The following is an 18,494-nucleotide window of genomic DNA, read 5'->3' as shown; positions in this document are numbered from 1 at the left end:
ATCATCATTGCCGTGTCTCTTGTCCATTTCACCTCATCTTTGAGTGTCGTCTTTTTCGGTACAATATCTATTACATTTCACTCTCTCTTGGAGACTTGACAAACAAAGTGAGGCAGAAAGTCTTTGATTTTTTTTTTTCATTTGGTGGAGGCATCACAGCCAAACATCGAAAGAAATTAAACCATTTTGCTTCATTTATTTGATGTAGGACTCGGTCGTTAAAAATCACTTTTCCATTCTGACTCAAGACATGGATACTATATCATAGTCAAAATCCGCCCGGCACTTTCAAGCGAGCAAAATGACTACAAAGATGTGCACGGAACATTTTCCATTCAACCGATGCAACAACATCAATACTATCACTTGTCATGCAACCCAAGACGGTCGGTGCCACATCAAGCAAGACTTCACCAACAGAAACGTTCAGCTAATTAACAAATGCCGTTATAGCCGTATCACATGATTGCACTGACACGTGAAATTGATGACGCCCGATTACACAACGAGTGCTAATGTTATCAGTAACTACCGTTATTTTACTGCCACTTCCTTCTCATATTGTCTAATGCATATTAAACATTCACGATGAACATCGAATGGTTATCAAGTCGGGCAAATTTGTCTTCATCATGAAACTCTATTCATCATTCACACCAGTGTGAGTAAACTATTCGATATACAACACGATCGCCTGTTCAACCTTTATATTTCACAAAGGAAAACGATTTCATTTTTTCATAATTTCCTGTCTTGTTTGGGTTAATTACGTTACACGATATCTCATTTCTTGCATGACATCACAGAGCGCTCTGTTTTAATGTCAGTGTTCGCACGCACCTGAATCAGTGAAGCCATCAAAAGATGATTTCATTAGCCCATTCATGGCACAATACAGTTTGGCTTGGCTTTTTATAGTCACATTTTCAGTCGTATCGAAATGCAGACATTTTATTGAGAGTGATATCATCCAATGCTCTTTTGGTTGTGACTTGTTCCTCATGAGACAGAATTTTATAGTTGTTTTTTTACAGTCACATTGAAATACATACATTTCATCATAAGTGATGTTACATGCTTTGTAAAATCCCTCTTAATTTTGCCCGATTGACCATCTTCTTTATGGCGAGATTTTTATAGCAGGCTTTTTCATCCAAGGACAAGCTGGGTGGAATAAAAATTTATTTTTTTTGCTCTCATAGAAGACTTCCGAGTGCGGCGGGCTGGCTAAATGACCAAAAAAATGCCCAATAAGTCTACAGATGGATGGATGGATGGATGGAAGGACGGACACCAATCGAATAGCTATTTGACCAGCTCAGCTCACTTCAGCCGAGATAAAAAATTCACACTTTCAGATACTCGCCTAGCGGAGGGCACGCTAACCAAGGTATAAAAAAGTCTCGACTAATGCTGGCCACAGATTTTTTTCTCAAAGATTTATATCATACACATGACCATCATTAAATCATACTAGATATATCCGCATCACTCTTCATCAATACTGACAATCTCAATCTCCTGTTCCATAATGGTCTTTACCAGCATGCAACAGATCCAGCTCATCACAAACGCTGAACAAGAAAAACCTTTTGTTCATTCATGAGAAACTAAAATTCGCACTTCAATAATTCTACGAACTATTTCTTACCCAGCATGCCACACTGGCAATCTAGAAAAATAAATGAGGCCGAAAATACCCATATCGTTTGCCGCGCAAGACCCCACAGCTAAACCAGCAATTAACTGACGTAAATGATGTAGAAAATACAGCAATATTTTGTTGATGTCGCGTGGGAAGTTTCTCTTCAGCGATTCTACAATTTCTATGAAACTGTTTCTCAAAGGTTCTGCTAACCAAAGAGACGAAGAGAAAACACCATGGACATCAGTGATGGTGAAGAAGTGTAAGTCATCGATGCAAGGGACAGTGATATCATCTTTCTGCTTCACTCGATCGGAAACAAATATTGCTCGTCTTTTCCAGCTATTTTGTTATGGCCGTCAGCACCACTGACACACAGAATCAGGCAGTAAAACTGGACTCTGTAAGGGGAGATGCATCCATCTTGCAGGCCTACTGACGCTTTCTTCGTGTCAGTGTCATTGTGTCATTTACGAAGACATGCAACAACTAGATGTTTAAATTTCTATTGATAAAGGATAAACAGACGTCTGGCACATGATCTCACAGACTTTTACCTCTGTGTGCTCCAAGCTTTTAAAAGAATGAACATCACAAACAAAAACATGTTGCACTCACCTGATGATTGTAGTCGATATTGAATATGAAAAGAGAAAAAGAATGGACCATAAGACCTTTCTCCATCATTTGCATTCACACAACTCTGAGTTTTACCAGCACAATGAATGCCATAAGACCTTTCTCCATCATTTGCATTCACACAACTCTGAGTTTTACCAGCACAATGAATGCCATAAGACCTTTCTCCATCATTTGCATTCACACAACTCTGAGTTACCAGCACAATGAATGCCATAAGACCTTTCTCCATCATTTGCATTCACACAACTCTGAGTTTTACCAGCACAATGAATGCCATAAGACCTTTCTCCATCATTTGCATTCACACAACTCTGAGTTTTACCAGCACAATGAATGCCGAGGCTGAGGTTGGCCACAAGTACAGACATCATGCTCTCATGCTGTCAAATCTTATATCGATCATGCCTTAAGGGTCTCATTTGAACACGGGAATCTCAAGACATAAAGTAAGCCTATAAAGTCCGCATTTTTAACATAACTAAAGAGTATAGAATAGCCATTAAAATGATTAATAGAAGACTAAAGAAATAAAGGCTGCCAATAAACTCCCCCCCCCCTCCTCAATATTTTAATTAGTTAGCGAGGTTACGGTGGAGACTACAACACCCACTAATGAGCTGAAAAACAGAATTAAGCAGCTCATAATCTGACAAAATTGCAATTCTGTGCATTGTATTGTTTATTGTAGTGTCATCATTACAGTCTGACAGTCTCTTTGAACAAGACTAATTGCTTATTTCAAGTCTGGTTTGTTTATTGTAGTGTCATCATTACAGTCTGACAGTCTCTTTCAACAAGACTAATTGCTTATTTCAAGTCTGGTTTGTTTATTGTAGTGTCATCATTACAGTCTGACAGTCTCTTTCAACAAGACTAATTGCTTATTTCAAGTCTGGTTTGTTTATTGTAGTGTCATCATTACAGTCTGACAGTCTCTTTCAACAAGACTAATTGCTTATTTCAAGTCTGGTTTGTTTATTGTAGTGTCATCATTACAGTCTGACAGTCTCTTTGAACAAGACTAATTGCTTATTTCAAGTCTGGTTCTTTGAGGCATCCCTGATTCAGTTATTAACCTACTACCGGTGATCAGGCAGGCCTTTTCCAGGACCTGATATAGCTCAGCTAACCATTTTATTGCAAAGTTTACTGAGTATGGACAATCATATTTGCCTCGGCAAACCTCTCATCCTATCATCGCTAAGATAGCAAGCTCACTTTACTCTGCTATGCATCCATCAACTAGCAGCCTTGCCAATAAAGATTGCGATGTGGACAAAAGGCATACCAGAAGACAATAGGGTATCAGCAGCCTGATAGGCACATCTGATTTTCACAAGAGTCTGCATCAAAAAGTATGACATCTTGACATCATGACGGTCAAAATCCTGTCACATCTACTGTAGTCCCTAACTACAGTTCACAGCCAGTGCCCTGCAGCAAAAGGTTCGGCTGGTACCATATTCAAAATCTGTATTATGATGTTGGAACCAATATGTTTCCTTTGAAACAACACCACAAAATGGAGACGCAACTTCCAGCAAAACAGCAATGAAAAAAACAAAATTCCACATAACATATTTGTTCTATAATCACCTCAGGAAATGAGCCACTTCTCTGACAGTGTCCTCCATCCTTAAAATCATGTTGCCATGATGGTTGATTGACATGTTTCCCGTTGTTATAGCCAATTAAGATAATTAGTCTAAAATATTGTTTTTCTAAGGAATGTTGGATTGTATCTATTCAGACCCTTACTCTTCAGAGTTTCTGAGAGGGAAGTTTCAGGGGGATGGGAGTGGGCACACTAGCATCTAATTGGGAAGTTGTACTCACAGAATGCATCCAGAGTGATTCAAATAAGATGATAAGAATCATAGACAGATATGAAGCTGGTTTGCAGGTCCTGGAACAAGCCCAGGCATGAGACTTGTGACAGGCCTCAACTTGCCTTCCACCACGTGACCGTAAGTGCTGATTGAGCAGCTCACAGAGAAAGGTTTCAGGATGGGCAGGGAGTAGAATGTAAAGTCACATTATAACCAATCTACCAACAGTACAGTATACAGATGCTAATGGATGATCACATGTACACAACCCATTGTCAGATGATGACCATGCCCAAGCCAACCAATAGACCATACCCTAAATCAATTAGTAGCTTGGAATCCAGTACTGATATTGTACCTCCAATTCTGTTCATTTTAAGAATGGGCTACATCCAAACACCAAATCTTCAATGGACAGTGCGCTAATAGGATTTAGCTAGAAGTCATCCCGGCATGAACAGGTCTGGTCACAATGGATTCTCCCAATAGGAGACCACATTTACCAATTACTTCTCTTTCTGGACTCCAAGCAGGTGATGGGGTTACTGAGTCAACTTGGTACATTAAGTTCCTTCCTTCATTGAAAATGTACTAATGGCAAGGGGCAACAATAAGATTTGGGTTCCGGTTAGAGTGCCCAAGTCTGGAGTAGTCTGCATCAGGCTAATCACTTTCAGGTTTAGATCACACTCTCTCTCAAATCTGCACTGATCTGTTTCAGGTTTAGATCAACCTGCTTCAACCTTATTACTCTCTCTCAAATCTGCACCGATCGGCATCATTCTTATCATTCTCAGGTCCTCAACACGCGTACACATGAGATGATCAAAGTTTTCCAACTTGACAATCAGCAAGGGATATAAAGCAAGTGTCCCCAAAGTCACAAAGTCCTGATCAGCCATGCCAGACGGCTAAAAATGAGCAATTGGTCTTGCGGGCGACATTCGTATGACAGCTATGCTGTCACCAGGGAGCAGCACTGACATGATATATTTTATTTGATATTGCTGTATTCATTCGGGATATTTGGCGCAGTTTGATAAACTGGTAACGTATGCTTCCTGTAGCTCATGAATTCATATTAATTGATTGGATTGACATGGGAGCACAACACTCCACACTTTTTTTCATGAATTATGTTTCATGTTTGACAGCAGTGATTGATGTCATTCTCCCACACAGGGGGAGTGCCAATGGTTAAGTTTCCCTTTGAAACAGGAGGTTTCAGGTTGTATAGGGCCTACTTACATGTTGAACATTGACTTACGCCTGTACTCCCTGCTAACCTACAGAAAGTCACATCAACCATCACGACTGTCAAGTGTCATTACTGAAATTGAGACGGAACCTTTCCTTCTGAATACTGGCCTACACATCTGAGTGCCAGGCTTTAGGCATTCACATTCTCATTTCTCCAATTGCTGATGATGTGTTTGATGTTAAAATTGATATTGATTGGCAGTCTCTTTGCCTTGGGGCCAAAAAAACATGATGTGAGAAAGTTAACTTTTATAATTTTTGTAAATTTGAAAGGTTTACAGAATAACTTGTGTGTTTGGTTTATAAGTTTAGTGCAGTGGAACCCCGGTCGGCGACCACCCGGGCAATGCTACGATGACCACCCCACTATGATGACCAAGAATCGCCCGTCCCGAATCCCCATTTATCACTGAAACACATTTCGAACTTCAGCCAAAGGTCATTCATTCAAAAATGCCTAATAAAGCCAGTTTAAAGCCTGATCAGCCAATTATCATTCACTGCGCAAAGGAGTTTGTTTAACTCCCTTGAAACAATAGTATTTCTATGGCCATTCATCAAGAACATTTCCATACCAACCCAAGCATAAGATGAAGGTTGTTTTTATAGACACTCTCTCCACAGTATCAACACATGATTTCCAATATTGACCATGACTTCCACAGGGAACTTATTGAGGCCTACAGAGATGGATGTGCCCATACTCAAGGCTATATCAACAAGTTTCCTTCAAACGATTGCCGAGATTACCACACTCTGAACAAGCACCCATTCAGCACAAGCATAAGTTGGGACAGGCTTGTTTTCATAGGACACTATCTCTACCAAGCCATCACAAGAGTACGCTCATCACGATCCTGGCCTGTTAGATCAACCCTACAGAAGCCTTCTTTGCCGTATCTGATATAACTGCGTGCTCTTCTTAATCTGTGCGAATGATCATCGATGGTTGATAGTGCTCATCTGATTATAGACTTAACCTAAAAGTTGCGAAGACTTTTCTTATGAATAAATGTCTGCTGTCTATTATAAACATAACTTAGTCATCTGCAATTCAAAGGGGGATCAAAAGAGCAACACATAGCCCCCTTTGCCATGGTGTACCCGCCTGGCATAAGAGAATAGAACCTCCAGCCAATCATCAGTCCTTAGATCATCCCCATGGATCTCTTAACTACTTGTGTAAACATACTCGATGATCTGCCGATATCCAGCACGAATATCCGTCAATGTTCACATCAGGTTTTGATCTTAGCTTCAGGCTGGCAGAATCCGACTTATGACCTACCAGTAGAGGAAGCTACTTGAGCAGGAAGTCTGGCAAACGTCAGGTTCTTAAAGGGCATGTTATGAGTATGATAGAGATTGTGAGGACCCTCAAGAGGCAATCGGACAATGTTGGTAAATATGTAAGAGGATATTGTCTTCTTCTTGAGTGCAATGACCGATAACCAGAGTGATTAGAATACCCTGATGTTTGCCATGCCCATCATACATGACATAGGCATTGTGCTTCTAGAAACAAAAGCCAAGCGGCCTGATTCAACAGAGCCTCTCAATGGTAACGTGATGTCAAAATGTCACATCGCCAAGCTGCGACAAGGGCCAATGCTCAAAGTCAAGGGGGAGCAACAACATGTACAGGTCTCAGATGAACGCAAGAGATGCAACATGGGTTTTGTCTATCACCACTGCATTGTATCTCTGGAACTCACTGCAATGGTGCTGCCTCACATTCACAATACCAAGGAAGACCTACATCCAAGAGCACAGACCCACTGCGGGCAGTGATTCTACAACATTTCTTAAGCCAATGCCAGACACAGCAACATGCGCAAGAAGTCCTCCCCGTTGCATTCAGCCAACACCTTGGACACAGACAAATGATAGTTGGTTGAACAGTTGTCCACCAATGCCTATGGCAAACAACTCAGACAACCAGACAAACACAGGACACAGATTGCAGACGTTGCAGATTGTGTAAAACGAATCAAAACATTTGCAGTAGCAATGCTTCCAAATGAAATCAGAAACCTTGAGAGAGGTAGAGACCATCCCTTGAGAGAGGTAGAGACCATCCCTTGAGAGAGGTAGAGACCATCCCTTGAGAGAGGTAGAGACCATCCCTTGAGAGGGGTAGAGACCATCCCTTGAATGAGGTAGAGACCATCCCTTGAATGAGGTAGAGATCATCTGTTGAGAGAGGTAGAGACCATCCCTCGAGAGAGGTAGAGACCATCCCTTGAGAGAGGTAGAGACCATCCCTTGAGAGAGGTAGAGACCATCCCTTGAGAGAGGTAGAGACCATCCCTTGAGAGAGGTAGAGACCATCCCTTGAGAGAGGTAGAGACCATCCCTTGAGAGAGGTAGAGACCATCCCTTGAGAGAGGTAGAGACCATCCCTTGAGAGAGGTAGAGACCATCCCTTGAGAGAGGTAGAGACCATCCCTTGAGAGAGGTAGAGACCATCCCTTGAGAGAGGTAGAGACCATCCCTTGAGAGAGGTAGAGACCATCCCTTGAGAGGGGTAGAGACCATCCCTTGAATGAGGTAGAGATCATCTGTTGAGAGAGGTAGAGACCATCCCTTGAATGAGGTAGAGATCATCTGTTGAGAGGGGTAGAGACCATCCCTTGAGAGAGGTAGAGACCATCCCTTGAATGAGGTAGAGATCATCTGTTGAGAGGGGTAGAGACCATCCCTTGAGAGAGGTAGAGACCATCCCTTGAGAGAGGTAGAGACCATCCCTTGAGAGAGGTAGAGACCATCCCTTGAGAGAGGTAGAGACCATCCCTTGAGAGAGGTAGAGACCATCCCTTGAGAGAGGTAGAGACCATCCCTTGAGAGAGGTAGAGACCATCCCTTGAGAGAGGTAGAGACCATCCTTTGAGAGAGGTGGTCACAATTGTCAGTGTTAGTCCCTTGAAAGAGAGGGACCCGTCTCTTTGGAGGAATCACAACCTCCTTTGCATATGCAGTGGCCAGCTAAATACATGGACATCCGCCACTAAATCTGTGTCTATTTGAGCGTGTAATTAAAAGAGAGTGAACCAATAGCCAATTGGACATGGTCTTGCTTCTGACTGAGGTTTCCGTGAGACTGGACAATGAATTGGCATGTGTTAATTCTATCACTGGTGGTGATGCGTGGTCTGTCAATGTGGCAAGTCAGTCTGATGTCCCTAATGGCTTCAGCAATGTCTGGCTGCACGATATTGTTGACAAGTTTAGAAGACAATGGTGCAACCAATAATGAGATAATGCAAGAAAGTGATGTGGGTCTGTGTGCATCAGTTGGGATGGCACCATGTATGTATCAGTTTTCCAACCTCTGCATAGAAATAAATACACTTGAATTGTTGTAGTAGTGTTCTATGAGAATCTGCAGCATACGGCCTCTGTTCTCTGTTGCTGTTACAGCAGTGACGTGTATCATGTTTGTGGACCTCAGTGAAGGAATGGAGCTGGCCTTTGATTATCCAGCAATCAGCGTCTGAAATGAGCTCTCGTTTTTCTTAGTTAGATGAAAATGTCACATTCTGAACTACAGTGCCGTGGGTTGGGGTATTTTGTTAAACTTCTAATCTTCCTCACTGAAAACTAGAATGTTAGCTGCCAATATCCAAAGAAAAACAGCAGCAATCTACTGAGTAGTTTGTGCTGTTGCATGTTGTATAGTAGATTAATCAGAAGAACCAAAGCTGATGAGATGCTTAGCTGCAAAACGTAAAAGTCCTTTTTTACTGAAGTGTCACCGGTAATGAAAGGGCCAGACAGGCTTGCGAGACATTCCTTATCATCAAACTTCTGCCTCTAATGTCAAGCATCTGGCGAGAAGGCAGTGCGTATGCAATAGTCAACTTGCTTGTGGCTTACAAACCAACCGGCTTCAACATAGTAAGTTGCCCTTGAGTCTTGAACCTTCAACCAACCAGTCATGAAGCGAATACTTAAGTACTGGGTCATTCGAACAGGTACAAACAAACACCTAGTGTGTGGAAAACGAGCTGTGACTATGCTCTCTTCTCAATTGCCCAAACTCTTAGAAGACACCCACACCATTCCAGAAATGTCCTCACTATATTCATCGCCATAACTGTTATACTTTAATGAGCAAGTTGAATTTTAAATTGTATACTAATAAGGCTATCGTCCTTTGATTTAAAATGCCATAAATAACCTGAAATTGTATTTACGGTGCCTTTGACTGAGTCATGCTGACCTTCGGACGAGACTGTTCTCGTCTGGAGCGTAACTACTTCTCAACATATTTCGACACAGGTGGAGATGAGCTGCTTTGAAAAGACCCACTCCTCAAAGGATGATGCTGCAATTTCAGGATATGTTATGAACATTTACTGTCTTTCAAAGTCTAATTTTGAAATGGCCATCAGCCGAGGCCCCCAAAGCACAAACTGGTGGTAATTTTCGGTGTGAAGGACGTATGAAAGTGTTAAGACAGTATCAATTGCCGATTGTATGATCAAAACAACTCAATAATGAAACATATTACCAAGCATGAGAAATAATTACAGGCAGTCTAACCGGATGATGGTCTCACTATTCCACCTCAGGCAGAAATTATTATGGGAGATGAACAGAGATCGTAGCGGCAGACTTCAGTGGCATACTAGGAATCAACTTGCCTCCAGCAACCTACTAATGAATGAGCAGAAACCATAGTTTGTGCCTTGTTTCATTGTCTTGTTTGTTCTTTTGAAAGAGTCCGTCTCAGTTGATATTCAAAAGTTTAGCATTTCTATAGCACTTTTCCAAGTTGAAGTTGATCTATGTTTTGTTATGCATTTTCATTTTCATCATTTTTCTCATAAAACAAAAGAGATTCCAATTCTATAGGCACATATGAATCTGTCTCATTGACCTCTAATCTTTTCTCTTTTATGACAATGAATTCATTGGCTGCCATTAGCTGGGTTAACAAGGAGGCTTGAACATCAAACACCAATTGCTAATCTGCTAGTCTCTTCAACCATTAGCATTAGCCAAGTAAGTGCATAAGCCAGTACAATTCTCCCTTTAACTGTCTAACCCTTGGCATTAACAGAGTGAGCGCACGAGCCGACATCATCAAATTGCAATGGTATTCTTTCTGATAGATCGCGCTGATCGCGTGTATGACTTTTAATTAAGACATCATAGCTCCATATGACATTTTCAAGTTTGACGTTGCACTGTTTCTTTTTGTGACAGAACACTTGAAGAAATAAAGATTCAATTTCAACGATATTTCTCCGAGCGAAAAACCTGTTTAGTTATTATTTTGATTGCTTTCGAACAATGAGAATCTCATCGCTGGAAATAACATTGTGATCAAATTAATTCAAAGTAATATCGAGGAAAACACTTTGTTAAGTTGACTTTAACACTTGGGGTTCTAGTGCAGTGATATAAACAATACATAACACTTTAACAAAAGCTCATTGAAGCACTGTCTTCTAGCTCTCGAAACACTGTCTTCTAACTCCTTGAAACACTCTCTAGCAGCTCCTTGAAACACTCTCTAGCAGCTCATTCAAGCACTGTCTTCTAGCTCTTGAAACACTGTCTTCTAGCTCCTTGAAACACTCTCTAGCAGCTCCTTGAAACACTCTCAAGCAGCTCCTTGAAACACTCTCTAGCAGCTCCTTGAAACACTCTCTAGCAGCTCATTCAAGCACTGTCTTCTAGCTCTCGAAACACTGTCTTCTTGCTCTCGAAACACTGTCTTCTAGCTCCTTGAAACACTGTCTTCTAGCTCTCGAAACACTGTCTTCTAGCTCCTTGAAACACTCTCTAGCAGCTCCTTGAAACACTATCTTCTAGCTCCTTGAAACACTCTCCAGCAGCTCCTTGAAACACTCTCCAGCAGCTCCTTGAAATACTCTCAAGCAGCTCCTTGAAACACTATCTTCTAGCTCCTTGAAACACTCTCTAGCAGCTCCTTGAAGCATCGCTTCTATCTCCTTGAAACACTCTGTAGCAGCTCCTTGAAACACTCTGTAGCAGCTCCTTGAAACACTCTGTAGCAGCTCCTTGAAACACTCTGTAGCAGCTCCTTGAAACACTCTATAGCAGCTCCTTGAAACACTCTGTAGCAGCTCCTTGAAGCACCCTCTTCTAGCTCCTTGAAACACTCTGTAGCAGCTCCTTGAAACACTCTAGCAGCTCCTTGAAACACTCTCTAGCAGCTCCTTGAAGCACTCTCTGGCAGCTCTTCGAAACACTGTCCTCTAAACACTTCCCAGCAGCATACTGTAACAGCTCCCTGTAACACTTAGATACATAGGTATACTTTGAGGACAACGATGCAAACACCTAGTGACAGTTAGAGCGACCATGGTATCATTAGTGCCATGTTAGTACAGGTTTTTTCCAGCATGTTTAGAAAACATTATCTGAAGGAAAATGTTCTTGCCAGTAAACCTGTGTGAGATGTTGCACACACAACTGAAGCCTTTCCTGCATTCTTATTACGAGCAAATCACCCCTTGCGGCCAGATGAACGCGGGTTATATTACCATGCTTGTCTTTTTTACCAAGGATGCCCTCAAACATCAGTTCTTACCAAGAATTCTGATTACCTCGATCGTATATCGAGGTAAATACAGTGAGATCTTATGCCATCACCAACACCATGGGGGAGATGGGTTTTCTTTTGTACATATATTATTTAACGTGTATCTTATGCACCCTCCCCTAAAAAGAAACAACTGTAAACATATACATTTGCTGATGGCCTTCAGCAAGAAACTACACCTTCAAAGGCCAAGGTGGCTGGCCATGCTGATGGTGACGGTGTGATCTACAAAGCACAGTTCAACTCTAGAATCCTTCATGACGTACGTGCAAGACACATCCCCAGCTGACTTCCTCGATTAGAAACTTTACCAAAAAAAACCCATGAAACATGGATCAGCCTATTACGTTTTAACATCAAAATGAAAACACTGCGATTGACATCAGTATTCCCCTTGATGGATGTTACGGAAATTAGCATGCCAAAATTTCAGCGAGAAATTTATAATGAGATCATAACGAAGGTGCTTTTTTTCTGCAGAAGTTGTTTGATAAATCAATATGGAATGGATGTGATCTATTGGAACATCCTCAAGCAAGGGATATCAATCAACTACAGTAGGTGACCAAAAACCGTTGAGCGAAGCTCCCAAGTCATCATGATTCCAAGCACAACAGAACACTTTTTATCAGTCTCAGTGCTCCTGTCTGAAGGACCTTCACTAGAGTCATCAGCTACCTTTTTCTCTCTTCTCTTGAAGGTTGCGTAGCAATAACAGCAATATGAGACATGAACACTTTGACAAGCAGAGGAATAAAAACTCATGTTATCTCTATCTTATTTCTAGCTCGAGGGATGAACAGTATTAGAACTATCACTGGAGGTTTTTACATCTTGATGTCGTGCTGAAGAGGCAATGCTACACTTCCAAAATGGAAATCTGATTCTAAGACTTTCTTACTTGGTTGTCTTTTCAGGATGTCTCCCACACTCAGTGCTGTGACGGTGATGCTAGCTGTATGCGTCTTGACCAGTAGTGCCCTCCCAATGCCAACAAGGAAGCGACTGGGTTTCGTGTTTGGCTGCAGCGGCTGGGGAGCAGGGTGCACACATATCTCATCCAAGGTCACATCGGATGCCAAGGTCCTGCCAGGCAAAGAGAAGGGCTTCGTGGAGCCTTTCTTCACATCAGGTATGCTTCATGGGAATTTCTGTCCTTTCATAGTATATCACATTGAAACAAGTTCTACTGTGGACCAAAATGACATGTCTCATTCACATGCCAATTAGAATTGCACTTCTACGATTCTTTCAAACTATATCTCTAGCTACAATGACCAGGTTAGACCACCTGTTCTATGCGACAGTTGAGATAAGAGTTGAGGAAATCCCCCAGCTCATTGTGTCTATACATCTTTGTATCCTCTCTCAGAGAACATAACAAAGCGTAACACAGACATGGTACAGACTGGATTTTACTTGGATTCAACTTTGATCAGATCAAGAGAAATGTACTTTGACAGACCGGCCTGCTGTTGAGCAGTATCCATGCACTTTTTCACCAACAGTCCCAGAGAGGATTCACATAGAATTGTTAAAGACTGAATGTTGAGTAATGGTTCTCACTGTCCTGTTGCAGGTCGATCATGGTCACCAAGTGGCAAGAGGGCAGCAGATCTAACAGACGCTGAATGGAACCTGCTAGGAAAAGCACTTGAAGATTACGAAGGTAAAAACACTAACCTGTGATGCATGGATAGGCATCAATGTCCTTTTAGGGAGTGCATCCAGAGACTGTGCCCTTGTGGAGTTGTCTCCATAGCATTGGAAATGTCCAATGAGCCAAATAGAGATTCATTTTGAGGGTGGGGTATAACAAGGGCACAAGCCAACACGGAACAGGGGACAATTGCTGAAAAGAACACTGCCTGGTCTATGGATATGCAGCCTAAAGCTACAGTAACACATGTTGCAGCATGCTTGTTTAGGCTAGAGACAAAGACATCTTCACTTCATGATATAAATCTGAGTTCTGTACCAGTATGGTAAAACTTGAGGTGGACTCTGACATGTTAAGTAGAAGCATGAGCTTTGTGTGTACTGTAAGATATTCAGCCTAAGACGTCAAGTACACAGCCCCCAATGTTGTCAAACTTGGTTTCCTGATGATTACTCTAACCAAACCACAGATGCCCATACTATCAGACAGCATGCCATTCCAACTCAACATCCTCCTGATGACCACCCTAACACATGATCACCTCACTTTCCTCATCTCGACATCCTCCTGATGACCACCCTGACACACATCCTCCTGATGACCACCCTGACACACATCCTCCTGATGACCACCTGACACATATCCTCCTGATGACCACCCTGACACACATCCTCCTGATGACCACCCTGACACATATCCTCCTGATGACCACCCTGACACACATCCTCCTGATGACCACCCTGACACATATCCTCCTGATGACCACCCTGACACACATCCTCCTGATGACCACCCTGACACATATCCTCCTGATGACCACCCTGACACACATCCTCCTGATGACCACCCTGACACACATCCTCCTGATGACCACCCTGACACACATCCTCCTGATGACCACCCTGACACATATCCTCCTGATGACCACCCTGACACACATCCTCCTGATGACCACCCTGACACATATCCTCCTGATGACCACCCTGACACATATCCTCCTGATGACCACCCTGACACACATCCTCCTGATGACCACCCTGACACACATCCTCCTGATGACCACCCTGACACATATCCTCCTGATGACCACCCTGACACATATCCTCCTGATGACCACCCTGACACATGATCACCTCACTTTCCTCATCTCTTCCAGGCAAATCGCATAAGAAGAGGTCAGACATAACAGAGGACGAATGGAATCTCCTTGGCTCAGTCCTCGATGACTTTGAAGGTAAGGACTCACTCATGCTGGCATCACCAGACCATCAGATCCCCTCACTATCAGATATTAGGCCAAGCGATTTAGATTATAAGACTTTCACCCTCTGATCATAGTATAACTTATCAAAAAATGTTTTAATCAAATGTTTTCTCTCCAGATATATCAGCAGATTGTTGTTTGGACGTCTGTCTGTCTCTTCTCCCCAATTTCCCAGTACACAAAAAGCCAATTCATGACTTGACAAACTTCAAAATGCTTTTTGGAAACAGAGCTCAACATTTCTGCTGCCTTTTCATCAAAGACCTCACTTCGTTGGCATGACAGCTAAGATAACATTCAAACAAGTTCCACAATAATCAACTTAAGCAATGAAGGGAATAAACAGTTACACTACTTCCCTTGAGAGGCAATCACATAAATGGCTTCCATCATCCCAAGGAGGATACCGCCATCATCCCATTCCTTGTCATATGTAAATCTTAAAAATCCTGCTACTTTTGAGAAAAGTGGGATGGATGTTTCAGCAGATTTGTTCCATCTTGTTGTCGAGATTAACTTTGAGACAGACAATGTACATCTAAGAGGCATTGAAAGCAATGACGTCGTTGGCATCAAGATGGGCGTGGTTCTGAAGAGAGGCATGGTTTTAAAGATGACACTCTCCACTCTTTCATTCATCTTCACCTCTACTCAACTTCCTCAATGGTCAGAGGAGGAAACCAGAAGTCTGTCATGCCTCATGTGAAGAAGATAAAACTGTTGTTATGACATTTGCTGTGACGCTGAATGCCGTCACATGAAGAAACTTTATACGAGACTTCTAGTTCTAGACCAATCACTTTCTCTCTTTACTCTTGCAGAGACCGACCACAAGAGCAATGGGAAGGCCGGCGACTTCAAGGTCTACTGGGACAAAGCTATCACAGAGAAGAAATCACACTAAGGATCTGCTTCCACTCAGCTTTCTTCATCTGCTTTCTGCTATCTCATCAGACATCAGGAGGAAATCTCTTGAATCTTTGAGAATATTTCATACTTGTTGAAGACAGAGAATGTTTAAACTGGTCTTGGACGGTATGAAGAAATCAGGTGCCACTCTTATCATCCTGCGGTCAATGGAGTTGGTTAACATTTTAATGAAATTTCTTCTCCATGTATAGTTGAGGATATTGTCTAAGGGTTGACACACACAGGTGCCTACATGAATACCAGTGACATGCCACGTCGGATCCAGCAATAACGCCACAGAAAGTGCACTTCAGGATATGTCATCAGTGTTCTACAAGTTCATCTCTATCTCATCCTTATCTAAAACAGCTTCACAAGTTCACGGACTCGCAGTGGATTCAAAAGACTGGTCATTTTTAACAACAGTAGGCAGTGTCACTTGCAATGACTGGCAGTGGCAATGAAATATTAGGACTAGTACTTTTTGTCAACAAGCAACGATACCTTTATGTCAAAGCATAAGCCTGACGAATTGCTGACAATTTGTCACAAACAGACTGGATTCACTGCAAAGACCAAACTGAACTTATTCCAATGAAATTATTCAAAGTTCTGTCAAATTGTCGACATGACTGATTGCACTGACTTGAACTGACTGTGGAGAAGGACAGGCGATTTGTATGAACAGAGAGCTTTGTTTGTCCATACTGTAGACGTGTGAATAAGAAGCTCATAACAAGTGTGTGTTCAGTTCAAACATCTTGCAATCTATTATATAAATAGTCCCCGAGGATTAAAATTCATTCACCCAGAGCAGAAATCCAGCTATTTGTCAGATTAACAGTGATGGATAGTGATTTGCTTGGTCTATGGAAACTTTCCCACTCACTTTAACCATTCAGCCACTGTGCGTATGCCAGAGTCGCGCATACCTGGTGCCCCCTTGATTAGTACAACAGATCACTTCCTAATCCTTCCCAAGTCATTTATTACGCTGTAATCCACTACAGTCATCGACTGATGGATGGTCACCAAAATTATCTTGACACCATCTAAAGTGGAGCTGAGAGGAGGTTTAGACCGACTCTGATCATGACTGCATTCAGAAATAAAGCAGTCAGGGCCAATATTGCCCCTGACTGCTGTTTGATCTAATTTAGTACCACAATCAGTGGAAAACTTCATGATTAACTCACCAGCAAATGATGGCCCAAGACAAAAGGGAATAGGTTCTGATAGTCACTGGGACCATAGGACCGATGAGAGAATCAGTATCTTCTAATAGCGGATGGATTAGGAAGTTTTCTGTAGATTCTGTTTAACACGGCCAGAACTCAACAGCGGCCAGAAACATGTTGGCAATGAACATGGCAAACCTGACCTAATCATACACTATTTCCCACCAAAATAAAGAAAATACAGAAACTGCAATAGTTAGCAAGCACAAGTGAATCAGACCTTTATCTTCCAACTTTAAAAAGGTATTTAAAAGATACTTGATGATGGCACCGTCCGTGACGAAAGTTAGAATCTTGTCCTCAGACCAAATTGTAGAGCCTATCATGAAAGCTGTTAGTGTTACTTTCACTTTCTTGATAAGCCTGGCATCCTTCCTGCAAATCAATTCCACCTCTGACTGATATGGCATTCAGTAGCGCCACCTCTCTCTCTCTTTGCCATAATGTGTTAGGGACCCTCGCCATATCTACTGCCAGAACATGTAAATAAATGTTAATCTTGACGGATCCATAGAAGTGATCTTTACAATGTAACTTTTCCAATAAAGTGGAATAAAAAACGTGAAGGAGTAGCTTGAGTTGACTGTTTGCATTGCATGCTGCTGCTGCATGGCACCAATGGGATGGTGCTGCATGGCACCAACCGAGTGGTGCTGCATGGACCAACCGAGTGGTGCTGCATGGCACCAACCGAGTGGTGCTTCATGGCACCAACCGAATGGTGCTGCATGGCATCAACCAAATGGTGCTGCATGGCACCAACCGAGTGGTGCTGCATGGCACCAACCGAGTGCTGCTGCATGGCACCAACCGAGTGGTGCTGCATGGCACCAACCGAGTGCTGCTGCATGGCACCAACCGAGTGGTGCTGCATGGCACCAACCGAGTGGTGCTGCATGGCACCAACCGAGTGGTGCTGCATGGCACCAACCGAGTGCTGCTGCATGGCACCAACCGAGTGGTGCTGCATGACACCAACCGAGTGCTGCTGCATGGCACCAACCGAGTGGTGCTGCATGACACCAACCGAGTAATGGTGCTGCATGGCATCAACAGAGTAGCGAGCGCTACTGCTTGGTACCTCGAGCCACAGAACATGAGCCTCTACAGGTGAGGAAATGGCACTACCAATTTATGGCAGCAATCGGAACTCCCCCCATTAGAGAGCACCAAATGGTCATTGAACTTGGGAACGGGTGCGTTGAAACACCACAGATCACTTAACCCGGACAGAGATGACATTTTTAACCGTACTTGTTGAACAGAACATCATTGACTTTGACTCTGTTGTTACCTTAAAAGGTGGTGAACAGAATCGGACCTATTAGTGTGTGAGAATTGGTCCTTTAAAACGTATGAAACTTCACTCATTAAACGCGGGAGAAGTGACAGCGAGTAAAGTAGCATCGTTCCCACAGATATTCTGAAGCAATGTTTTTAACGGCTGTCAAAGTCATCAAATACATGACA

At 42.5% G+C, this 18,494-nt stretch overlaps 2 protein-coding genes across 3 annotated transcripts in view; one reads left to right on the top strand and one right to left on the bottom strand.

Moving 5' to 3' along the window:
• Positions 1-17,590, top strand: part of LOC135502016 (uncharacterized) — a 30,955-nt gene extending 13,365 nt beyond the window's left edge. Inside the window, exons 2-5 of the mRNA XM_064794454.1 lie at positions 12,871-13,085; positions 13,533-13,622; positions 14,770-14,847; positions 15,699-17,590. Of these exons, the coding sequence (XP_064650524.1) occupies positions 12,872-13,085; positions 13,533-13,622; positions 14,770-14,847; positions 15,699-15,781 (465 nt within the window). The 5' untranslated portion in view covers position 12,871 and the 3' untranslated portion in view covers positions 15,782-17,590. The remainder of the gene's footprint in view (positions 1-12,870; positions 13,086-13,532; positions 13,623-14,769; positions 14,848-15,698) is intronic.
• The window catches only part of LOC135502015 (RNA-binding protein 42-like), a 45,876-nt gene that overhangs the window by 16,835 nt on the left and 10,547 nt on the right, over positions 1-18,494 (bottom strand). The window lies entirely within an intron of this gene.

The sequence above is a fragment of the Lineus longissimus genome, chromosome 18 (genome assembly GCF_910592395.1).
Source record: "Lineus longissimus chromosome 18, tnLinLong1.2, whole genome shotgun sequence".
Lineage (NCBI taxonomy): Eukaryota > Metazoa > Nemertea > Pilidiophora > Heteronemertea > Lineidae > Lineus > Lineus longissimus.
The sequence above is the reverse complement of the archived record's forward strand: the minus strand, read 5'-3'. Positions and strand labels throughout refer to the sequence as shown.